The sequence below is a fragment of the Elgaria multicarinata genome, chromosome 2, assembly GCF_023053635.1.
Source record: "Elgaria multicarinata webbii isolate HBS135686 ecotype San Diego chromosome 2, rElgMul1.1.pri, whole genome shotgun sequence".
Lineage (NCBI taxonomy): Eukaryota > Metazoa > Chordata > Lepidosauria > Squamata > Anguidae > Elgaria > Elgaria multicarinata.
Genome location: NC_086172.1, coordinates 126,073,798 through 126,099,896, shown reverse-complemented (window position 1 = coordinate 126,099,896; position 26,099 = coordinate 126,073,798). Strand labels below are relative to the sequence as shown.

At 45.5% G+C, this 26,099-nt stretch overlaps 1 protein-coding gene across 1 annotated transcript; it reads left to right on the top strand.

Annotated features, from left to right (window-relative positions):
* The first annotated feature begins 11,264 nt into the window (after positions 1-11,264).
* LOC134393409 (disintegrin and metalloproteinase domain-containing protein 21-like) lies at positions 11,265-13,460 on the top strand. The gene is given in 1 exon segment (XM_063118437.1): positions 11,265-13,460. A coding segment is annotated over 1 exon segment (2,196 nt).
* Positions 13,461-26,099: the final 12,639 nt, after the last annotated feature.

The window sequence follows — 26,099 nt, the reverse complement described above, 5'->3', positions numbered from 1 at the left end:
CTACACCGAGCTATTTGCAGACGGAAGACTAGCGCCTGTGATCTCCCTGAATTCTGCAATGGGACTTCAGCATGGTGCCCTGAAGACCTTTATGTACAAGATGGTGCCCCATGCAGTGCTAATGGATATTGTTATCATGGGCTGTGTACTACCCACAGCAAGCAGTGCAAAGCCATCTTTGGCAATCAAGCAACAGTTGCTTCAGAGAGTTGTTTCAGAGTACTGAATTCTCAAGGTGATCGCTTTGGCAACTGTGGCCTTAGACATGGAACCTTTAATAAATGTCATAAAAATAATATCCTGTGTGGCCGAATCCAGTGTGAAAATGTGCATAGCTTGCCTTCTTTGGAGGACCACAGTACCATAATCCAAACACGTATTGGCAATACAAAATGCTGGAGTATAGACTACCACAGCGGAATGGAGATTGCTGATATTGGGGCAGTGATAGATGGAACTCCTTGCGGCACTGACATGATGTGCATTAAGAGGAAATGTGTGTCCGTGTCTCTCTTGAAGTATGATTGTGATGTCACAAAGTGCCATAATCGTGGGAAATGCAACAACCGCAAACATTGCCATTGCGATTATGGCTGGGCGCCTCCTGACTGTCTTATGGAAGGCTACGGTGGTAGCATTGACAGTGGACCTGCTTTTGATCAAAGGAGCGTTGTCATTCCACAAATTATTGTAGGAACTGTATCTGTCCTTTTTGCTGCCACTTTAGCTCTTGGCCTGGGTGTATATTATAGGAGTGTCCTGAAGCACCAGTTTAAAAGACTGAGTTCCAGAATCTCTCCTACGAAAACAACAGAGGAAGGAAATCCCCAGAGAACAACTTATTAAGTGTCCCAAAAATATGGGGAGAATAATGCAGAATTAGATGTAAATTATTTATTCAAATTTTGAATTGATGTTATTTAAACTGGTTTCCTGTTGCTTTCATTTCACAATAAAATCTTCAGTTTATCCACAAGAGAGAAATATTTTCCTATACGTTCTGGCGGTCCTTATAGGCTGAAAGAACTGGGCATGTGTAGCCTGGAGAAGAGAAGATTGAGGGGAGACATGATAGCACTCTTCAAATACTTAAATGGTTGTCACACAGAGGAGGGCCAGGATCTCTTCTTGATCCTCCCAAAGTGCAGGACACGGAATAATGGGCTCAAGTTAAAGGAAGCCAGATTCCAGCTGGACATCAGGAAAAACGTCCTGACTGTTAGAGTAGTACGACAATGGAATCAGCTGCATAAACATTGGCATTTTTTAAATAACTGCAACTCTGTTCCCTAGTTCTACCTAGTTATGGTAAGTAGTGAATTCACACTATTCTAGCTAGATGTCTTTCAGCAATGATACTGATGACTTTATCATTAGTGCCCCCACACACACAGTGCTCCCCAGTGAGGTTAGGCTAGCTTCCTGCTTAGCTTTGCTTACATGACTGATGGAGACAATAGTGTTCACAGGTGGGCAATGCTCTATTCCCGGGCCTCTTCCAGTCCAGTGTCTAAGTTGATGTGATCAGTGGCATTTCCTCCTGCAGTTGGCAAAAGTGGTGTGGCTGCAGTCTTCTTCTCCTATTACTCAGCAGCTGTGTAACATGGGGGACCCTGGGAAAGGTGACGTTTAGCCTTCTCCCCATTGATGTAATGCTTCGGGATTTTTTCCTGCAAAGTCTCTCCCCCCCCCCCCTACGCACCACTGAGCTTCAGCAGGGAACAGCTGAGCAGAACAGCTGCGCCTTGGGGAAATGGGGCTGCATTCCAGATAAATGAAGTCTTTAGCTGAAGTCCATTCCCCACCAATGGGTTGAGCAGGAAGAGTCTACAAACACCACACACCCCGTCCCATTGTTCAGTTTGGATGGGGGCTGAGGGTGCATGTGAATCTATTCTTGTGCATGTACACATGCTCGAGCCAGCCGTTTGCAAACAGTGTGTGTGAAAGTGAATGGATGGAGAGGGTGTGTTTTTGTGTGAAAGCATGCACACCTCTCATACACCCTTGCAGTGACGAAGGGTGCAATCCTAGAATCATAGAATAGTAGAGTTGGAAGGGGCCTTTAAGGCCATCGTGTCCAACCCCCTGCTCAATGCAGGAATCCACAATAAAGCATACCTGACATCTGTAGCATACCTATCAAGATGCCCACTAGCCTTTGAACTCCGAGACTGACAGGCTTCCAGCTCAGAGCTTCCGGTTTGTGCTCCTCCTGCTTAGCATTTTTGCTAAACAGCCATTTTCGCCCATCTAGCTGGGGCTCTGCAGAGCAGTTGGGAAGGAGGCTGGGGAGACTGGAGGTCCCCTTCCTGCCCACAAACTGCCCTCCTTTCCCTCCTCTCTCAGGTTGCTTTTGTGACTTGAGAGAGGGAGCCAGCGTGGTCCCCTCCATGCTAGTTGCAAGGCGGAGGGGAATTCAGATGCTTGAGTCTGAGGTTGGAGTGCTCCCTCCCACCTCTGATCCAGGAATTTGAAAAATCCTGTTCCCCCCCTCCCCAAATACTGTCTAGGAGCCATAGGACTGGTCCCTATGGTGAATTTTTTCTATATGTAGCAGTATATAAATTCCACAAAGGGTTAGAAAGGGACAATCTAAATATTGAACTGAAATAGATCATGAGATGTTCTATAATATTTAGTGGTGGTAGGAAATGGGGCAAATGGAAATTGTCCAAATTATACACAACAAAACAAGGTGCGTAGAAGTTTGATCCTTATTCAGATTTGGACGTTTCAGCTGAGAAGACAGCTGAGAAGTTGCCAAGACGGAAAGCCACCAAAAGCATTTCAGGACTTTATTACATTGGTCATCAACTTATATAATATTTGTTAGTATAGTAAAGGGGGATGTATTGCACCCTTTTAACTGCTAGTTTAGGTTCTGAGATGTTTGTCCTGTGTAGGACCCAGGAGAGAGAAGGGAACCACGACGGAAGGAAAAAGAACTGCACTGAGGGCTGGGAATTGAGTACGAGATAATGAATAAAGAATTCTTTAGAAATATTGGAATTGCTTTCTTATGGTGCATTGAGTAGACCAAAAACCAGCATCCTTGGGATGAAGTCAGAGACCCAACACCCCTGGTGCCCCCAGCTCTGACATCAACCTCAGGTCCCTTTCTTGCATACATCTCTGCAACATCCTTCTGCACCAAACTTACATTAGAACTTTTCGCTGCTACTTTTGGCTGGGCCCAGCAAGGAGACACCAGAAGCCTCCGCAAACTATTCTGGTTTTCTGCCATGGTTTAACAGTTAAAAAGAGGAATAGTGGTTCTTCTTCATGGTCTCTGTGCATGACACTTAATGGGGCTCTGTGCCTGCGTGGAGCCTCGATCAGAATTTTAATAGCTGAGAAATATTTGGGCGGGAACTCCTCCCCCACCATCATGCGTATATATCTGTGTTCCCACCCAATCCCTCAGTTCCTCTCTGACTGCCGTCAGCATTGCCTTGTTGGGATTTGAGTTACTTACCTACTTGCTTAGAAAATTCATCTTCATTTTTTCTTCATTTTCTTCGTCTTCTCGCCGTGGTCCCCTTCATCTCTCCTAAAAACAACAACAACAACAACTTTAGACCTTGTTAGCATCCTTCAGGCACATGGCCTTGAAGGCCCCTTTTACTAAATGCGTCCAAGGTGACAGTAAGCTGCCACCGTCCGACGGGCATACTCTCTGCCTCCTGTGCCTAGGGGAAACCCACGTCGTTGAGTCCAGCAGGCATTGTATATCTTTTTCTAGCCAGGCTCGAAAGAATAGAGCTGGTAGATTAAAGGCACTCCTCGGGCAGAAAGCGCTTCAAGCGGTAGACCCCATCCAATCGCCCAAAATGGCGTCTGTTAGGGGTGTGCACGGACCCCCCACTCCACTTCACTTCCAGATCCACGATTTTCAGATCAGCCTGCTTCACTCTGGCGGACTCTGCCCATGTCCGCTCCGCCCCGCTGCGGAGCTCCGGATCTGGATCGGAGCTCCGTTTCTTCCCTCCCATAGGCTTGCATTACGCTAAAAAAGTAAACAACTTTTTTTCTGTGAAAGTTAGAAACCTCACGTTTAGCACCATGACACCTCATGGAGGTATACACACGCACGCCAAGACTCCAGGCAATCCCATCATCCCCTGAATTTTGGGGAATTTATGAAAATCGGGCACCCCATTCACACCCCTTTCAATAGCTCCGTCAATTTGCACGTTAAAAATCTCAAACTCACCACCATGATAGCTTATCCAGGGATACAGATGCATGCCAAGACTCAAGGCAGTCCCATCATCCCCTGATTTTTGGGGAATTTATGAAAATCCAACACCCCATTCACACTCCTTTCGATAGCTCCGTCAATTTGCATGTTAAAAATCTCAAACTTGCCACCATGATAGCTTATCCAGGGATACAGATGCACGCCAAGACTCAAGGCAGTCCCATCATCCCCTGATTTTTGGGGAATTTATGAAAATCCAACACCCCATTCACACCCCTTTCGATAGCTCCGTCAATTTGCATGTTAAAAATCTCAAACACACCACCATGATAGCTTATCCAGGGATACACACGCACACCCAGACTCAAGGCAGTCCCATCATCCCCTGTTTTTTGGCGGGGCTTAAACCTGCAGACATCTCAATGGGGCCATTTCAACGGAAATCCCAACATGCCATGAATTGGGGAGTAGAGATCATTAACCTAATATGAATCTTCTTCCACACTTGAAAAATGGATTTGGATCTTCCAAAACTCCAAGTGAGTGCAGGAAGGACTTCTCCCCTGAGTCAAAGCCAGACACACACAACATCCCTGCGAGGCGGGCAGGAGAGGAGAGGGGGAAGGCAGGCAGGCAGGCAGCAGACATTTCTGGGGGCATAAGGAAGTGAGCCAAGGATAAGCCAGTAATGCATATAAAATGGAATAAATCAATAAATAAACAAAGGAGGGGTGGAATTAAAAGCAGCAGTGTTGCTGAATAAACAACAAGAAGAACTTTTAAAAAAAGGCTATATCTATCTTTTACCAGCAATAGGGGGACGTGCCCAGGGGAGGGGTCAAGCAGCAGCTGCCAATTTGACTGGTCAACCAGTCTTTTAAGAAGCAAGGCTGTCAGTTCAACTCATGAAAGCCATTGCTCCACCACGAGAGCTCTGAAAAGTGGAACTCTCACTTCAACTCATGATAGGCATTGCTCCACCGGGTTACTCTCTTTGGAAGGCTCTGATGGCCCTCCAAGTACAGGAGAGAGTGAGGGCACGTCCACATGGGATGCCCTAGGGGAACTCATCCCCTTGCACCACATCTTTTCAGTTGTTCCCCAAAGTTAGGGTGGGTAGCAGTGCTGTGTTTCTATCTCTTATTATTAGCTTAGTATATGATTTCACAGGTTGTGTTTGTGCATTTGGGGAACTCATCCCCTTGCACCACATCTTTTCAGTTGTTCCCCAAAGTTAGGGTGGGTAGCAGTGCTGTGTTTCTATCTCTTATTATTGGCTTAGTATATGATTTCACAGGTTGTGTTTGTGCATTTGGTGGGGCTACTGTTTTAAAAAACACTGGGAAAAGTCCGTTCAGACTAAGAAAGAGAAGTTCCCAGAATCCCAAGTTACCCATTTTGCCTATCCCCTCCTCCAACTTTGGGATCATGTGATCATGACCGGGAGTTGACTCTGCCCCTCAGCCCTTCGAAAAAGGTATTTCCCGCCGGTTTTTTAAAAAAATCTAGCACATGACCCGCACCACGCAGAGAGCTGAGAGTAGTCTCAAAATGACCCCATCCACGACTTTCCAAGCACAAGAATTTTTAGAAAGATAGCTTCAAAAACAACACAGTTATCCCCCTTTCTTTTCCGCAATGCAATCCTATGGGCGAAATGTTTCAAGATGGCGATAGAAGCGGAACGCGGAAACCGGAGAGCTCTGAAAATGGGCGCTTCTCTTCGCCTTGCTTCTAGGGGTCCGCGGTCCGCTTCTACTCCGCCTCTGGGCAAGGCGGAGCAGGCCAATTCGCTCCTGCTTCTGTGCTTCTAATCGGAGCGGAGCACATGCCTAGCGTCTGTTGATGAATCATCTGCCTTCTTCTTGCAGAACCTGCCTGGAACTCTTCTATCCTCAGGGGGTTCTGTAGCCCCAACGGCAGCAAAGAAGCTCGCTTAGAGGGGTAAAAAGCCCAAGACTAAGGAGGCTCAGTCAAAGAAGAAAAAAGAGAAGACTAAACATCTTGCTCTTGTAATAACGCCACCACTTCCCCCTCTACTCGATTCCCCTATTTGAGTACTGGTGCGGTCCCCTCTGCAACTATTGGTCATTGAACCAATTTCAACAGCATCAGAGGGAGAAATCAGGGAGTTTTCACCGTTGGTACAGCCTCTCATTCCGAGCGATTGTTCCTGAGACCTATCTCCGGACCGACCAATCCCGCTGAATCAGCTCGTCGACACCATCGATGTCTGCCACCGGCCCGCAGCCACGGCACCAGCAGCCATTCACCCTCTCATTCCCACCCAAGGGACAGAAGGAGAGAACCATACCCGCATCCGGAGCACCAGAGTTGCTATACCCGCTCCAGATCGCCCCACAGGGACTGGGACCGGTTTTACGAACGCTACCAACCACCTAGCAGGTACTATTTCGACTACTGGAGAGACCACGCAGACTGGCCAAGTCCCCGCTACTGCGATCTGTATTACGATCCCATGTCTCCTCAACCACGGCCACGCCAACCAACACCGCCCCCCTGTACCACCAAGGGGAGTGTCTCTGAGGATTCCACATACTGAGCACCATTCACCGTTTTGAATCCAACCACTCCCACTTCCTCCGCCAGATACTCAGCTGGCTCCACTCTCGACCACCAGACATACTTCACCCGAGGATTATGAATCTGACTCTTCCCTCGGTGTTATTGCCTCCTCCATCCATCCATACCCTCACCAGAGGACACGGTAGCTCCTAAAGGCAGAACTTCCCCTTCAGAGGAGCTTGGCATATTCTCTGACCAAGTCCTCTGAAAGGATCAAAGCCTCAGTATTGAGGTTCAACAACAAGTCGAGCAAATAAAAGATCCCGTATATGATGCAATCTATACCGACTCCACCCTTCCAGTCTCTGTTCCGTTCCTACCAAAGCTGTTACAAACTGTTCACCAGGCATGGAGCAGAACCTCCACGATGCCCCCAACATCTAAGCGCCTTGAGTCCATGCACCGACTGCAGGAAAAGGACTTAGCTTTCCTCTCCTCGCACCTGCGCCCAAACTCCGTTATTGTTGAATTGGCGCAGGGGAAAACTCTCAAGCACCACAGCTCCCTGGTCAACCAAGAGGGTCACAAGGTGGATGCTCTGGGAAGAAAGCTTTGCTCAACAGCATCACTCGGCCTCAAGGTCTCCAATTATGAAGCCATGATGTCCAAGTACCAGCTTTTCCTCTGGGACAAAGCAGGTCCACTTTGCGATCACCTCCCAGATGACCATAGAGAGCTGGCTAGGGTCTTCCAAACAGAAGCCGTAAAGCTGGCACGCCACCAAATGAAGACGGCCCGACACCAGACCAACTGCCATGCAAAATCAATGGTCGGCGCCATAAACCTCAGATGCCATGCATGGCTACGTTCATCTGGACTGACCCCAGAAGCCAGAACCAGAATAGAAGACCTCCCATTGGACGGAGAGGGTCTCTTTAATGCCAAAAGGGATGACCAAATGGACTCAGTCCAGAAGGCTCGATCCACAGCAAAGAAGATGAGCACAGGCCAACAGCAGCTGCAGTCAGCATCCAAGGTGCAAAGATGGTTTCGACCACAAAACCCATACTACAATAAACAATATTCTGATTGTGTCCCACGATACCAACCACAGCAACAAACGAAGTAATATCAGCCTCCCAAGTCACATCCGTCACGCGGCTGCACCAAGCCACCTCCTAGGCGCCGCCTTTGACAGCCACCTCGAGGTGCCAGCCACATTCGGCAACAGGCTTTCCAAATTCCAACATGCCTGGGCCAACATCACAACAGACTCTTGGGTTCTCGACATTGTAGCACACAGCTACCGAATCGAATTCCTTTCCCTTCCACCACTTGGGTTCATAAAGACCACATCCCCGAACCAGACACTCCTAGCAGAGACCACCACTCTCCTTCGAAAGGGAGCCATAGAGCGGGTCACCACCAACCCATCTTCCAATGGGTTCTTCTCCCGCCACTTCACCGTTCCCAAACATGATGGGCACTCCGTCCAATCTTGGACCTTCACCCCCTAAACAACTTCATTACCACTAAGAAGTTCAGAATGAACACACTCGGAATGATACTCCCGCTCCTCCGCCAAGGCACCTGGTTCGTGTCAGTGGATGTCCAGGACGTGCACTTCCATATCCACATCCACCCAACCTACCGCAAGTACCTCCGCTTTGCAATCGGCACTGAAACCCTGCAATTCCGTGTACTCCCATTCAGCCTTTCGTCCGCCCCTAGGGTCTTCACAAAATGCATGGCACCAGGGTGTGCCTTCCTCCATACCAACGGCCTAGAATTATACCCTTACTTGGACGACTGGCTAATCGTCGCATCCGACGAAAAGACACTGCACTCTGCTGTGCTCCGCACCCTTCATCTCAACACACTAGGCCTTTGCATCAACACTGTGAAGTCCAACCTACAGCTCTCCCAGACAATCCAATTCATTGGAGCGAGGCTCGATGCACACATCGGCAGAGCCTCCCTCTCTCAAGACAGGGCCCTCAAACTTGTTTTACGATGGCCACCTCCTTATTCAACAAAAGGAGCACTACAGCCCACACCGTCCAAAAACTGCTTGGCCACATGGCAGCGACGGTCACGGTTGTGGAGTGGGCCAGGCTCAAGATAAGTCCTTTACAACTCTGGCTGGTGAAAGTCTTCAACTTCGAATCTGACGGCCATTGCATTTGAATACGCATACCACCCAAAATAGTGCTATCCCTGCTGTGGTGGATGGATCTCAACAACCTCACTCAAGGTATACCATTTTAGCCGCTCCCATACTGCAAGACCATAACAACAGATGCATCTCTAAAGGGATGGGGGGGGCGCACTGCAGACCCCTCCAAGCCCAAGGGTTATGGTCACCATTAGAGAAGCACCACCATATCAGTATGCTGGGACTCTTGGCAGTATGGAAAGCATTGGTAGCATTCGAACCAGACATTGCCGGTCATCATGTCCAAATTCTCATGGACAACACGTCTGTTTTGTGGCACCTGAACAAACAAGGGGGCACACACTCTCCCCACCTTGTCAACCTCACGATCCAGTTATTTACTTGGATGATCCCCAGGAACATCCGTCTTACGGCTGTGCACATTGCAGGTGTCTCCAAGACGCTAGTGGATGCGTTGAGTCGCTCCAACCAAACGTCCCACGAATGGGAACTTGCGCCTCGCATCCATCAAGCCATCTTCCACAAATGGGGACAGCCCATGGTGGACCTCTTTGCGTCCCCACAGAATGCAGCCTGCCCAGCCTTCTACTTCCGGGGTGGAGGCAAAACATCTCTAGGAGATGTGTTTGCCATCCATTGGTCAGGAGCCCTGTTCTACCTGTTTCCACCATTCCCAAAGCGATCGCCAAAATCTCCAGGGAACAGACGAATGCAATCCTTATAGCACTACGGTGGTCACGGCAGACGTGGTTCCACGCACTCCCCCGACTCTCACAGGGGCAGTATTTCCATCTCCCCCTGCACCACAACCTCATATCACACAGCTCAGGCAGAGCACACCACCCGGACCTGCAAACCCTAAAGCTCACAGCTTGGAGAATACACCGACCTCAACGTGCCCACAAATTCCAAGCCGAGTTCAAAGAATACTAGACGCATCTAAAAGACCATCCACCAGACATTCTTACTCCACCAAGTGGGTGTCCTTCCTTCAGTACACAACCGACAACGGACTTGACCCGTACAACAGTCCCATATCCGTTGTATGAACAAGAACTCCAGTTCTTGTCGAACCTGTTCGATAAAGGACTCAAACCCTACTCCATTAAGGTCTACCTCGCAGCCATATCGAACTTGCGACCAACCTCCAAGGGTTACACCATGTTCTGCCATCTGATGGCAAGAGCCTTCCTTAGAGGTCTAAACAACCTCGTGCCACCTCTCAGGCCTCAGGCACCAACATGGGACCTTCCACTGGTACTAAAGGCTCTCATGGCTAAGCTCTTTGAGCCTATGGCTACATGCAAGCTACAACTTCTTTCCTAGAAAGTCGCATTCCTGGTAGCCATCACATCCGCTAGGAGTCAGTGAACTATCAGACCTTAGAGTGGACCAGCCTTATCTGATTTTCCACAAGGAATCCGTTTCGCTCTGTCCAAACATTTCCTTCCTCCCTACGGTATTTATTTATTTATTTATTTATTACATTTTTATACCGCCCAATAGCCAAAGCTCTCTGGGCGGTTCACAAATATTAAAACCATAATAAAACAACCAACAGGTTAAAAGCACAAATACAAAATACAGTATAAAAAGCACAACCAGGATAAAACCACGCAGCAAAATTGATATAAGATTAAAATACAAAGTTAAAACAGTAAAATTTAAATTTAAGTTAAAATCAAGTGTTAAAGTGTTAAGGTAGCATTCGACTTCCACGGCAATGAACAGATCGCCCTGCCGGTTTTCTTCCCAAATCTGACATCCGACCTAGAAAGACAACTCCACTCATTAGATGTCAGAAGGGCTCTCGCTTTCTACAAAGATCGAACCCCGCCCTTCCGATCCACTCCAAGACTTTTTGTCTGCTCTGGACAACCCAACAAGGGCACTGCAGTATCCAAACAAAGATTTGCAGCTTGGATTCTGCAAACAATCCTTCCAGTATATCAAGTATCAAACCCTCAGGAGATGGTGGCACACCCCTTCCATTACTGTGATGTCGGATTCCTTGATTATCTTTCATTTCCCCGATCCTTGGCCCTCAAGTTCATGGCACATGTAACTCTTCTTCCTGTAGCCCTTCCAGCAACCACCCTTCAGCCATCTTTTCCTTCCTATCCATCTGCTGCCCTGCTTTCCTCATTCTATTCCATCCTTGATCCTCCAAGCTCCACCCCATTCTAAAGATAACTGTATTGACTGTTGTTATGGAGACAACCTTCATTCTTTATCTCAGTGAAGCCCCCTTCCAATCCTCCTTTAGGCCTAGCTGGAACCAGCAGCTTCAGGGGTTTTTGATGTCCTAGATAAGGAGACTGTGTAGGGTGCTCTGGTAGATGCCTTCTATGAGAGGAAATGGAGAACATTTCTACCAGGCTGCTGATGCTCATCTTATGGAATGTCATGAATGAAACTGCAGGTCAGATACCACCTCAGGGGTTTAGGTATGCCTCTTATGAAGTGACCATCCCAAGGAAACTGACCCCCAGGTATGGACAACAGGAGCCTCATCATGTCAACTATCTGGTACACGTCGAGGGGAAGGGCCACATGGTGCACCTCAGGCAGAAGAAGGGATTCATCCCTAAACACTTCCCTGTCTTCACCTATAATACAGAGGGGGAACTCCAGGTGGACTACCCATTTATCAGGGATGACTGTTTCTACCTTGGTTCTGTAGAAGGAACGCCTTCCTCTTTGGTCACTCTCAGCACTTGCTCAGGGGGACTCAGGGGTCTGCTTCGATTAGAAAATGAGACCTATGAAATTGAACCTGTCCAGGCATCTCTGACTTTTCAACATGTGGTGTATCGGTTGGAAGAGAAGACGGGCGCCGTCCGTCTGAGATGTGGGCTAACGGAGGAAGAGCAAAGTCTTCAAGACACCGTGATCCAGAAAACAGAGAATGTAGTGGACAGAAGGGCTTCCAGAAGAGACTGGTGGTCACATACCAGGTATGTCAAGGTGGCCGTTGTGGTAGAACATGAGCGATATGTGCAGTTTGGCAGAAATGAAACTTATACTGCTACACAAGTTCTGAATGTCATCCATACTGCAAATTCATTTTATGAGCCACTTTCTCTTCAGATATCTGTGGCTGGTCTGGAGATCTGGTCAGCAAAGAACCTCATAGAAATCAATGACAGCATGGTGGTCACACTTAATTCTTTCTGTCATTGGAGGAAAATTTCATTACTTCCACGGCTAAACAATGATGCTGGTCACTTATTTATATATAAAACATTTCCAGATAACCTTGGCTTGGCATACTTAGGAGCAATTTGTGATAACGATTATGGAGCTTCTGTTGGATCATATGTGACTTCCAGTTTGTTCCTGTTTTCTTACATATTTGCCCATGAATTGGGACATATGCTTTGAATGAGACATGATGGTAAATACTGTCATTGTGAGAAAAAAGACTGCATTATGGCTAAATTTGAAGCAAACACAGATAAGTTTAGCAATTGCAGTTATTCTGATTACTTCAAAAAAAGGAACTTTCGTTGCTTGTTAATTCCACCAAACCCCAATGAAATGTATAAAATGAAATTCTGTGGCAACAAAGTAGTGGAAAAGGGCGAGCAATGTGACTGTGGTTCAAAAGCTGAGTGTGATTTGGATCTATGTTGCCTATCTAATTGTAAGTTGCGTCCAGGTGCTGAATGTAATATTGGACAGTGTTGCCGCCATTGCCTTTATCGTTCACACCGAGACCGTTGCAGAGGGAGGACTAGCGCCTGTGATCTCCCTGAGTTCTGCAATGGGACTTCAGCATGGTGCCCTGAAGACCTTTATGTGCAAGATGGTACCCCATGCAGTGCTAGTGGATATTGTTATCATAGGGTGTGTACTACCCACAGCGAGCAGTGCAAAGCCATCTTTGGCAATCAAGCAACAGTTGCTTCAGAGAATTGTTTCAGAGTACTGAATTCTCAAGGTGACCGCTTTGGCAACTGTCGCCTTAGACATGGAGCCTTTAAGAAATGTCGTAAAAAGAATATCCTGTGTGGCCGAATCCAGTGTGAAAATGTGCATAGCTTACCTTCTTTGGAGGACCACAGTACCATAATCCAAACACCTGTTGGCAATACAAAATGCTGGAGTATAGACTACCACAGCGGAATGGAGATTGCTGATATTGGGGCAGTGATAGATGGAACTCCTTGCGGCACTGACATGATGTGCATTAAGAGGAAATGTGTGTCCGTGTCCCTCTTGAACTATGATTGTAATGCCACAAAGTGCCATAATCGGGGAATATGCAACAACCGCAAACAGTGCCATTGCGATTATGAGTGGGCGCCTCCTGACTGTCTTATGGAAGGCTACGGTGGTAGCATTGACAGTGGACCTGGTTTCGAGCAAAGGAGCGTTGTCATTCCACAAATTATTGTAGGAACTGTATCTGTCCTTTTTGCTGCCACTTTAGCTCTTGGCCTGGGTGTATATTATAGGAGTGTGCTGAAGCACCAGTTTAAAAGGCTGAGTTCCAGAATCTCTCCTATAAAAACAACAGAGGAAGGAAATCCCCAGAGAACAACTGATTAAGTATCCCAAATATATGGGGAGAATAATGCAGAGTTTGATGTAAATCATTTATTGAAATTTTGAATTGATGTTATTTAAACTGGTTTCCAGTTGCTTTTATTTCACAATAAAATCTTCAGTTTATCCACAAGAGCGAAATATTTTCCTATATTTTCTGGCTGACCTTATAATTTAACCTACCGGGATCTCTCCATCTCTCTCACCAGGGGTGGGGGGTAATCTGTCCTTTGAAAGGGAAGATAACACACCTTGAGTAAAGGCCCTGTCTCAAACAGAACCCCATAGCTCTGGAAACAGCAGCGTAAACATTCGCACTGCGACACTGTTCCCTAGTGCTACCTAGTTATGGTAAGTAGTGAATTCACACTATTCTAGCTTGATGTCTTTCAGCAATGATACTGATGACTTTATCATTAGTGCCCCCACACACACAGTGCTCCCCAGTGAGGTTAGGCTAGCTTCCTGCTTAGCGTTGCTTACATGACTGATGGAGACAATAGTGTTCACAGGTGGGCAATGCTCTATTCCCAGGCCGCTTCCAGTCCAGTTTCTTTGTTGATGTGATCAGTGGCATTTCCTCCTGCAGTTGGCAAAAGTGGTGTGGCTGCAGTCTTCTTCTCCTATTACTCAGCAGCTGTGTAGCGTGGGGGACCCTGGGAAAGGTGACGTTTAGCCCTCTCCCCATTGATATAATGCTTTGGAAATTTTTCCTGCAAAGTCTCCTCCGACCCATACACACCGCTGAGCTTCAGCAGGGAACAGCTGAGCCTTGGGGGAATGGGGCTGCATTCCAGATAAATGAAGTCTTTAGCTGAAGTCCATTCCCCACCAATGGGTTGAGCAGGAAGAGTCTACAAACACCACACACCCCGTCCCATTGTTCAGTTTGGATGGGGGCTGAGGGTGCATGTGAATCTATTCTTGTGCATGTACACATGCTCGAGCCAGCCGTTTGCAAACAGTGTGTGTGAAAGTGAATGGATGGAGAGGGTGTGTGTTTGTGTGAAAGCATGCACACCTCTCATACACCCTTGCAGTGATGAAGGGTGCAATCCTAGAATCATAGAATAGTAGAGTTGGAAGGGGCCTTTAAGGCCATCGTGTCCAACCCCCTGCTCAATGCAGGAATCCACAATAAAGCATACCTGACATCTGTAGCATACCTATCAAGATGCCCACTAGCCTTTGAACTCCGAGACTGACAGGCTTCCAGCTCAGAGCTTCCGGTTTGTGCTCCTCCTGCTTAGCATTTTTGCTAAACAGCCATTTTCGCCCATCTAGCTGGGGCTCTGCAGAGCAGTTGGGAAGGAGGCTGGGGAGACTGGAGGTCCCCTCCCTGCCCACAAACTGCCCTCCTTTCGCTCCTCTCTCAGGTTGCTTTTGTGACTTGAGAGAGGGAGCCAGCATGGTCCCCTCCATGCTAGCTGCAAGGCGGAAGGGAATTCAGATGCTTGAGTCTGAGGTTGGAGTGCTCCCTCCCACCTCTGATCCAGGAATTTGAAAAATCCTGTTCCCCCCCTCCCCAAATACTGTCTAGGAGCCATAGGACTGGTCCCTATGGTGAATTTTTTCTATATGTAGCAGTATATAAATTCCACAAAGGGTTAGAAAGGGACAATCTAAATATTGAACTGAAATAGATTGAACTGAATTGAACTGAAACACCACACACCCCGTCCCCATTGTTCAGTTTGGATGGGGGCTGAGGGTGCATGTGAATCTATTCTTGTGCATGTACACATGCTCCAGCCAGCCGTTCACAAACAGTGTGTGTGAAAGTGAATGAATGGATAGGGTGTGTTTTTGTGAGAAAGCATGCAGACCCTTCATCTACCCACCCCTCATATATTGAACTAGCTGCAATCCACTAAACAGAGTGCTGGACTAGACGGACCTTTGGTCAGATCCAGCCTGGCTCTTATGTTCTTAATATTAGTTGAGATGTGCTGATGCGGAGATGAACATCTCCTAGAAATCAGTGGAGGTTGGTGGCTTTGATGATCTGTAGGGTGGTGAATCTGCTCCAGGTTTCAGGCAGAAACCTGGAGCGGATTCACTGCCCCACTGACATCAGAGCCACCAATATCCACTGATAAAAGCACTGTACCATGAATGCTCTCCCCAAATTGTCCCATCACCACTACTGTAATTGTATCGATTTCCCCCAAAATACCACCGATTTCCCGTTTTCTGCCTTCAGCAAGCAAAATAAATGCTTTTTTTTTTCCAGTTTGGGAAACTCAAAAGCCCTACAATCAAGTAAGAATACAGCCTTTGGGTATCTCATTTTCTCCACAGAGGTAAGAGTACAGTAACCAGCTTCCAAAGCATCTCTTTGTTGCAGCACATTACTATTAGAAATGCAGACTTTTATTGTCTGTTCAGGAAACTGATGAGAAATCTTAGTCACTCCTGATAGATATTTAAACAGCAGCATCCCCATTTGGACAAGTGTCGTGATGCTGTCGGCTAAGTCCTCATTCCAATAAAGTTGTAGGCTTAGCAGAAGAGAAAATGAAGTCATTCCGTTTAGACAAGCTTGCATGTATTGAGCTGTTTACTCATAGTCAAGGTGCTGTTCTGACGTCTCAGTCATTGTCCATCTCTTCTTTTCTGTGCTCTTATCTCCACTGATGACTCCTCCCCTCCTCCCGCATGAACGAATTGATCAATAGTGAGTTGGGCAGTTTGCCAGCGCAGGGGATTGGTGGCCCCATTCATTCATTCTTCACTCATGGAGAAAGAAACCGTGGGGGAAATGCTGCTGGCCCTGTGCCCTTGAGGATCCATGCCAGCGCACAGTCTGGTGGTGTGGGCTAGTTGGAAATGAAAGATGGGAGTTGTGGAATGCCTATTTCAGTTGCTTACAGCTCCTAGGAGCCTGCAGGAGGACATGGCTAGCAGACGCACTCCTGTTAGGGATGATCATACACTGCTACGTTGTGTGTTGCTGGTCACACTTTAGCAGCTTGTTGTAGCTGAGCAGTGATAACCAATAAGTGCCTCACTTTGCAAATGGTGGCCTCTGCCTCTGCAAATGCAAGCTGCCTCTATATTAATTAATTAATATTTTCCCAGGCAGTTAACGACATAGGCTGAAGTGTTTGTAATTAACTGCCCCCAGAATAGTTGTTTTAAAAGGATATTGTTGTTTTTATATTCTTGATGGTTTTAAATTTTGTATACTTGTTTTTAATGTTCACTGTTTTTAACTTCTGTAAACCGCCCAGAGAGCTTCGGCTATGGGGCGGTATATACATGTAATAAAATAAAAATAAATAAATAAACAAGTACATGACAGCATCGTGATCCAAATGGATTGAGAAAGGGGCATCCAAACTTTCAGATAATCCTGATTTTGATGAGATGAGAATGCCTGTGATGTGCGGTTATGGCAATGCTGCCTAACGGAAGATGCTGAGATCAAACAGAGTTAATATTTGGAATAGGATCAAAGGGGGAAGTTTAGGTTCTGTTGTGGTGAGAACATCTTTGCTTTGAATGCATAGACAAGCACAATTGACTTGTAGCACTAAGCCACAGGAGGCACATTTGGTAACCTACTGAAAGTGCTTCTTGGCACAGTCTCCCTGAAATACAGGTTTTATGGGAATGAAGAGGGCCTTGCCAACTACTTTGCATTCACTTCCATGTGCACAATTTTTCATGGCTGTCTGCGGATGTTTCACAGATACAGTCTTGCACGTATTATTATTTTTTAAAAAATCACCTGCTAAACATATCCTTGCTGAAGCAGTTCTACAAAACACAAGAACTCTCTCTCTCTCTTTCTCTCTCTCTCTCTCTCTCTCTCTCTCTCACACACACACACACACACTCATGTGCAAACATTCACTGTGCAAGAGAACACTTTGTACTGGCACAAAGAAAGGTTTAAAAAATTACTTTTAACCCTCGAGTCTGTCATCACTGCTGGAGAGTTTAGGGGGAAAGCTGGTGCGCATTAGGAATACTAGCCAATCCAGAAGTAACTGAGGAGCACATGGTGCTGTTGCTAGGTGACTGCCAAGTGCTCATATATTAGTCCCTTTCACCTCCTTGCCCAGCAAGCCAAAGTCCTTAGTCAATTTCATCGCTCATCTCTCCCTGCAGGCTCTGCAACAGAATGGTGAGCTAGTGGAATCATTGTCTCAGGGTGTACTTAGATTGCAAGGTTAAATTGAAACATTTGTTAATATAGCATCTTTGCCCTGCAAGCCAAGTCCTTAGTCAACTTCACAGACTGCTTTTTGTTTTGTTCTTGCCACCCCTACAAAATCTGATCCATACAATTGAACTCAACTTTCTACTCACACACCCACACACCCACATAAGTAGCTGCCAAGGGCCCTGGAAGAGCTAGGGCAGGGGGAAGACGTTGACTTAAATAAAGGTTTGTTGCTCATAGCAGCTCTTCTCTGCTTCTTTCAGAAGTGCACATATGACTCATCCCTTGAGGGCTTACTCAACATCAGCAGAAACTGATTTTCTTGGGCTATGGCAGGGTGGGCAATTTGGGGATGTTTTTTCCCCCTCCACCCCTGGAGTGCCCCGCATGCCATGGAGGGCTGGGGAAGAATTGCAGTCTGTTGTTGAATTTCAGCAGCAAATCACTTCATTGCGGTAAAAAGGTGAAATTCAGCTGGTCCTTTTAGCACTCTGTTGTGGATACAGAGCGTTAAATGGGTCAAATTTAGATTCAAACAAGTTAATTTGACCTGTTTAGAATCCAACCTCCCAATCAGGCATCTTTCCTTCAAAATCAACCAGAATCTTGCATTCGTGTATAATATTTAAGTCTTCCATTATTAATTCATGTAGAAAGCAGTTTATGCCTGAATCAAACCTATAAGTATTTTCAATTTCCTCCCTTGCTTCTGCAAGTTGAGGCAATCAAAGTATGTGTCTCTTGGTGGTCCTGTCATTCTCTAGACTTTGGTCAAAGGTAGATCAGCTTTCCCCAAAGGGAAGGCTACACTACCCGTGGATGATTGGGGTTGTAGACCACTGCATCTGGCAGGTGGCTGGTTGGGGAAGGCTGGGGTAGATATTTGGAATATCCAAATAAGTTAAGACATGACAAACAGAAAATGAGTTTATAAAATATACTCTTAATTAAAAAATATGCCTTTGATTGTAGAAGATTTGTTAAAGAATTTGTCTTTTCTTCTCCACAAGTACACTCACAGTGAATATGACCCAATTACTCATACTGCAACTCAGTCGCAGCGGTCCACTGTCCTGGAAAGCAATGAATAAGGCTAGGTGAAAATGTTCAAAGCAAATAAAAGGCCATGCCCTTATTTCAGCTGACAGTGAATTCTCATAGCTGAGGTTCAGTAAATCTAATGCAAATAACCAGAACTGTAGCTTAAATAGGACCATCTTAAAAATCCCTATTACAAGGAAGGCAGTACTGATTTACACTGATGAATTTTGCAGTGCACAGATAATGCTAAATGAATTTCCACCAGTAACGTGTGTTGATTATTCAAGGCCTTAGATTTTAACCCTGGCAGATCACAACCTACAACCCAGTTCATTGCTGCAGCTGTGAATAGGTATTTAGGATGGGGTATAATGACCACTGTGCCAGCCAGGCATCATAACCTGTTATGCTATTTGCTAAACTGGCTCACTGAGCAGCCACTGATATGCCAGTAACAATGACATCAACAGGTGCAGCATTGCACATGGCATCAGCAGAGTTGCATTGCACAGAATTGTCATGACTTATAGAAAATGGCAGAGGTGAGTTGTGGGAGATGGGTTAACCCCCCTTTGTGGAGAAGAACAAGTGGAAAGCTTCCAGTAGATACAGGGCAACAAGGAGTACATCTAAGAAAGCTAGAAACACCAAGTTGTTAATCCAACTCTTAATGGATTCTCTTCCTTATATGTTATTTTTGGCTGATCTCCAACATCCTGGTTTTGGTCAAGACTCTCCCTGAATTAATTTCATGTTCTCCATATGGAACGATCTTTGAAGCCTGCTTGGAAACACCTCATCAAGAATGCGGTGGCCTGGTTGCCAACTATGGCCTGTTTCAGAGAGCCCATTGCACTGATTTGGAAACAATTCCACTGGTTTCTGTTTTGTTTCTGGATCCCATTTCATGTGCTGGTTTTCACCTACAAAGGCCACCAATGATCTGGGCACCTTTCCTCATATGAACCTCTCCTGTGAGCTCCAAATGCTCCAGGCATCAGAGGCCAGACTGGGGAGACATGGGATCCAGACTCTTCAGCCGTGGCACCAACTTTGTGGAACTTGCTACTTGATCAGGTTGTTCTCTAGTGATGGGTGGATATGCCAGATCTATATTATTATTTTACCATATCAATTTGTGTGTTTGTTTGTTTTCACACACTTTTGTGCATATTTTTCAAATTATACACATTTTTGTATGCCTCCACCCATTGACAAAAATCTGTTTGTACACATTTTTGAACTGCATTCACTTTTCTTCGTACACCTTTCCAATGATATCAGATGCATGCTTCCTGTTCTATGGAAAACATTGCAAGTCTGGAAGTGTACAGATTTCCAAATGCAAAATGCGTCTGGTCCACATCCATTTCTGGGTAACGCAGGTTGGAGAAATACACACGCCCTCAGGAGCAGCTATGTCTCACATTCCTGCTGTTCTCCTTGTGTTTTGGAGGGCTTTGGGGGCTGTCGGCTGAACTGCTTGTTTCATTTTCGAAAACCTAGTGGTGGAATGTGGGGAGGGGGAGAAAAAAGAAAAAAGAAAAAAAAGTGTCTCGTCAACACCATAAATAACACAGATCCCTCTCAACTAAAGGGGTACCACTGGAAAAGAGCTTTTGTTTAACAGGACATTCATTCTACATACATCACATGGTAATTGATAGATTACTTGCAGTTAAGCTTCTTGTGAAAATTAAGTCCCTTTGAGAGGGAAGGTAAATGTCAGATACCACATGCTAGAGTAAGATGCTAGTCTCAGCTTTGTTGGAATCCACAGCTGAACAATGGCCTTTGATTTTCTGTACAAAGGAATGTATGTATTTATTCTCTTTGTTCCACCAAGGTACCCACTCGTCATTTCGTATTCTGTGCTAAAGAAACCAAAGCAGTAATTGTGCTTAAGAATCTACTCCTGGCATTAGTTCACATAGCATTAGTTTTAGGTTTATGAGAAAGTTATTTTCACTCCCAGAGAATACTTGCCTTGTGATCTAAGTGCAACTTCCATGGACAAACTAGGTCAGGTAGTCTTCTTTTACAAAGGACAGTCTTCTGAAGGTGTCCTCTGTTTGTTGGTCTTCGCAGTCCAATTCTTGTTTAAAGATAAAGAACCATCAGAACTGTTGTCCATCAACAGCACTGGGACAGCAGCTTGAAAGACAGGCAGCAGACACACAGTTCACCTGATCACAGTAGGGATGTCTGAGAAATCCACAATAGAATCAAATGAGTTTGAATTTCTATAAATCTGACCCATGGATTCTGCAGCAGACTGGCATTTCCTGAGACACACAGATTCCATGGACTTGCAGACTGGTGGTTTTTTTTTGCACTTTTTGGAATTCTACGCAATTTTTTTAAAAATATGTAAAATAAAAGAACACTGGCAGAATATGTACATTTTCCTCATTGGCTAAAGCATGAAAATGTGTATTTTAGGGAGAATTTGCCCACTTTGGGTGGGTTATAAGCATTTTCACAAGTGTGAATTTTGCTCAAATTTGGGAAACTGGGAAATACCAATTCTATCAATGAGCGGACGACGGAACGAAAGGCACCTCACAGCTCATGGAATGCAGATGGAATGGATTTTATGAATTCTGTACATCCCTGCTTTGTATGGCAGCTTGCTATGTGCCCCCTGGTCCCTTGAGTGATGCAACACACTGGCCGAAAATGCACGTTTCTCCCATAGGCTAATGCATGAAAATGTGCATTTGGGGAGATACGCATTTTTGGGAACATTTGCACATTTTGTCAAGTGTGAATTTGCGGGAAATGGGGAGAAATCCTGAAATGAAAGACACCTGACAACCCACAAAAGCCAGACAGAATGGATTTTATAAAATCCATACATCCCTAGGTCACAGTCTTCGACAGTAGGGTGCGATGTACTGAAACGATCACGATTATTTCTAAATTTGCATCTGTACATATAAATTAGCATATGGAAATATTACAAAAAATGCTGCTCACTGTTTGGGTGATGCATTTCCTCTTTCTGGGCAATCCATAAATGGCCACCTTAAGGGCAGGGCCTGTTATGGATGATGATTCTTGTTATTTAAGCTCTACGGATCTACTTTTGTTTTTTACTAGGAGCTCAAGAGCCACCAACCATGGGCACATGCAGAATGGTGGCTCAGCGGGGGTGACTGGGATGAACTTTTGTACACTGAGGACCTGGGTGCCTGTGAGCACGTGCTCAAACCATGGAATTGTTTTCAAGACTGGAACTGGCCTCAATCACACAAATTCCTCCCAAGCTTTCTTTATTTCAGCAACCAAACCTGGTTAGTGGGGGACCCTTTTGGTTGTTTCTTTTTGTTCAGCCACTGTGAGTCAGAAAATCTACTGCCAGTCTACTGCAACTCAATCCAGGACCTACCGGTAAATCCCAAATGATCTTCCTGGTTTAGGCTCCTCTTTTCTCATGGCAAGCAACTCGATTTAGCCTAAGATCCCCATTATTGTGGTAATCTTAAGCCTCCAGACAGTGAGGATTTTCAGTTTCCCTGGCAAATGAATGGGACCACGGGAGATCAGTCAGCGAAGGTTTCTTTTTTCTTGATGGCAACAATACTGTACGTCCGCATTAGAAATGTCTCAGCAGGTCCGACACAAACAGTAGTCAAGTGTAAACCTCTGCCTTCCCATTCAGCTCCAAACAGTTGTACAAACACATGCTTTAATTGCATGGTTCATTGTTGTTCACTTAAAGGGGTGTGTCACAACAACCACTAATGGTATGTCATCAATAGCTGTAGACCAAGAATTTCTGACAAGATTGCAGCAGCCTCGTTCTTGCTTGCCTTTGCTTTGAATGCAGCAACCGGCATTTTATTGACACACCTAAGACTGTATACACGCCTGATTCAGGTATTAGAAATGTCATTAGGAGATGGGTGGAAGATAGAAAGATGGCTTTGCCTTTGCATTGAGTGGGTGGGAAAAGGAAGGATTGTTTGCCTTTGCTTTGAATACAGGCCCCAGCATGTTACTGACGCACCTAAGTCTGCACATACTTACTTGGGTTAATATGTTCTGAATTGCACTGGACAAGAGAGCCTCTGTTTCTGTGTCCCAGTGTAAGATCAACTGGGAACACTCTCTTACCTATATCCCCACTCCCCTGTGCCAAATCAGGATGGCAAAAACATTCAAAAAGCCATTTCAGCATTTGCTTCCCTTACAGACTTTGCCGATGAGAGTTTGAGTTCAACAACATCTCGGAGGCCCAGACATTCCTTGCTCCTGGCTCAGAAGATGGGTGGAAAAGGGAAAAATGGCTGGTCCAGTCAGCACCTACCCAGGCCTGCCTGTGCTTGCTCAGACAAACTGCAAAACTGGAAGCATTTTGAGTGCCAGGCGAACTCTGAGCATGAACATAGCTAGAAAATCTGCCATTTCCTTCTAATATTTGGATCCAAATTTAACATGATTATATTTGCAGTGCACGTAATTTGTTCACCGTCCCTCTAATCAACACGGTTGTTGGTGTTTTTTAAAGGTAGAGTTTCATTCCAATGTACAACAAACTTCACTGAGGAAATGCTCTCCCAACACTAAAGCAGTGGATTTGGGTAGCATTTTGTTCAGAATTACCTGGAGGCCCTGGTAGGATGTTTCTGTTCTGCAGGTGAAGAAGCTATGAATGATCCATCATGGCCATACATTGAAAATGATGCAGTCTTGTATGCTGTACAATAGCCACTGATGAAGAGAATCGAAAGGCATTCAGCAATTTTTATAGGACCAAGCTGACTTCTAAGCAAGACTGAATTTGGGACTGCTTCAAAGCAACTGTAAATTATTGCTTGAAAGACTGGTTAAATTGGTGGTGGTGGGTTCCCATTGACTTTATTAGGTTTTATTTAATTTTGAGTAGATGTTTGTATAGTTATATTCTATTAAAGATAGTTGATTAGCCTGAGTTTTTGTCATTAGGGCAACTTTTTGTGAGTGTAACAGCAAAATTAAACATATATTGCAAATCCCCCCCTTTTTTAACCAGACACTTACTGTATGTGCCAGAGAAAACTTCCATTGATTCAAATTGGGCAAATAATCTCTGTTTCAACCAAAAATGATTCTGTCTCATTCTTCTTAAGATAAAAAATCTTGCTAAATGATGTGTCATTAAATAAATGAGCTCAGAATAAAAGTTGCCAAGGTATAAACACATGCACAGGTATTGTGGTATATTCGTTTGGTTGTAAAGCATCATCAGGGTCCCTGCAAATGAATGATATTTGCTGTTATCTTTAATATTTAGTAGGGCCCCCCAATCCTCTTCGTGGCCTGATCTGGAACATCCGGATCGAGCCCGATCCTCTTCGGAGCAATGCAGAGCGAAGTCTGGCTTCGCCGCCGTCGCCACATAGACGGCGGTGGTGGCGGGTAAGCCACCCCCCCCCATACCTGTGTCTGTCATCACGGGCTTCAATTGAAGCCCCAGCTTGAAGCCGGAAGACGCTTCAGCCTTCACTTCCGGCTTCAACCGGGGCCTCAATTGAAGCCCGCGATGGATGCAGGTAAGCCTCCCTCCTCCCTGCCCCCTTACCTGGTGCTGCTGCCACCGCTGCTGTATAGATGGCAGCGCCAGCGGCGCCAGGTAGGCCAATCCCCCCGTCCCCTTACCTGCGTCCATCGCAGGCTTCAATTGAGGCCCCGGCTTGAAGCTGGAAGAGGCCTCGGCGGCAGCGCCACCAAATGAGTCCCCCTCCCCTCCACTTACCTGCGTCCAGAACTCCGGATTAAAGCGATTGTCTTCACCTCAATCCACAGCCCCCCCGACTCTCTTCACCTCTGCCTTTTCCGGAGGTGAATCACGCCGCCTCGCTCCTGCTTCTCTGAAATGAAGAGAAGCGGAGCACAACCCTAACATTTAGAGAAACAGACAGAGAAGCAAGATGAATAATGAATGCTTTAAGGCCTCTGTTGACAATCTGACATAGCCCTTCCCAACCACATGCCTTTCAGATGTGTTGGACTGCAGTTCCCATCATTTGCAGCCATTGTAGAATGATGGGAATTACAGTCCAATGCATCTGGAGGACACCAGGTTGGGGAAGGCTGATGTGTCCCATAATCTAAGGGGGGGGGGGGGGAAATGATATAGCTTTACCAGCAGATGGAGATAGAGAGCAGATCTATACAATGGTTTGTCTTTTTACAAAGACCGAACGGAATGTTGCTTGTTTTAATTGGCTGCCCTTAAATGAGATAAATGCAGAACTACGTTTTCCCCCCAGTATATTGTCTGGCAGGCATTGTTAGGCCAAATTTGTTTCTTAAATCTTCTTTGCAGGATCAGCTGTCTTAGCTTTAGCAAAATAATAGTATTACAAATCAGAAACATGGTTCGACTGCTAGTCATTGATGTATTAGTTAGGCAAACTAAATGGCACTATTTATATTCAGAAAAGGACATTAAGGCACAATCCTATGCCTGTTTTAGACTGAAAAATCCTACAACTCCCAGGGCATTTTTTTCTGTCTAAACATGCATAGGATTGCATCCTAAATTGCAGTTGTCATTGTCATCAAAGTTAACACAAACTATAGGAAATACTAGATCGAAAAAACATTTGATCTAATTTCGTAAAAAAATAAAAAATCTCCATGGCAAGGAATAAAAATAAAAAATCTTCATCAAGGATGAAGCATTTAATGCCGCTACAGTTATTGTGCCATTCCGATTGAGCATGATCTAGACTCTAGGGGTTGGACCATGGATCTGCCTTCTGCAAGAGGGAAGGACCTTCCATGAGAGGGAGGACTCCACATGCAGAAATGCTCAAATGGGAAGATCTCCCTCCCCCCATTACCCAGAGGACCTTTTCTTCTGCCATTCCCAGATTGTGGAATGGCCTGCCGGGAGAGATTCATCAATTTAACAGTCGTCCGGAATTTAAGAAAGCCGTAAAGACAGATCTCTTCCAGCAAGCCTACCCAGCTGAATTTTAAGATGCCTTTTAATAATGTGCTGCTTTTAATAATGTATTAGTTTTATATATTTTAATCAATTATATGTATTTTATGGTGTTTGCATTTGTGTTGTATCCCGCCTCGATCTAGAGGGAGAGGCGGGTAACAAATAAATGAAAATATGTTGTTGTTGATGATGATGATGTTAGATTTCTGTGCTTCCAGTTCAGCATGAGAAAAGAGTGGCACATTTTCCCCAGTGGTATTGTCAATGTGAGATGCCCACCTTTGCTACCCCTGCTCAGATGGGGACCTGGATTGGATGAAGCATACTGACAATGGGTACCATGAGGACTGGGTGCACTTACATAATGCATCTGATTTCCTAAATTAGAGCCATGTGTGGACATACTCTCATTGTCGTCTGTCGATGAGTGTGGACTGTTGAGACAGTATTAATACTTGCATAACAAAAATAGATTGTGACTCAGAAAATA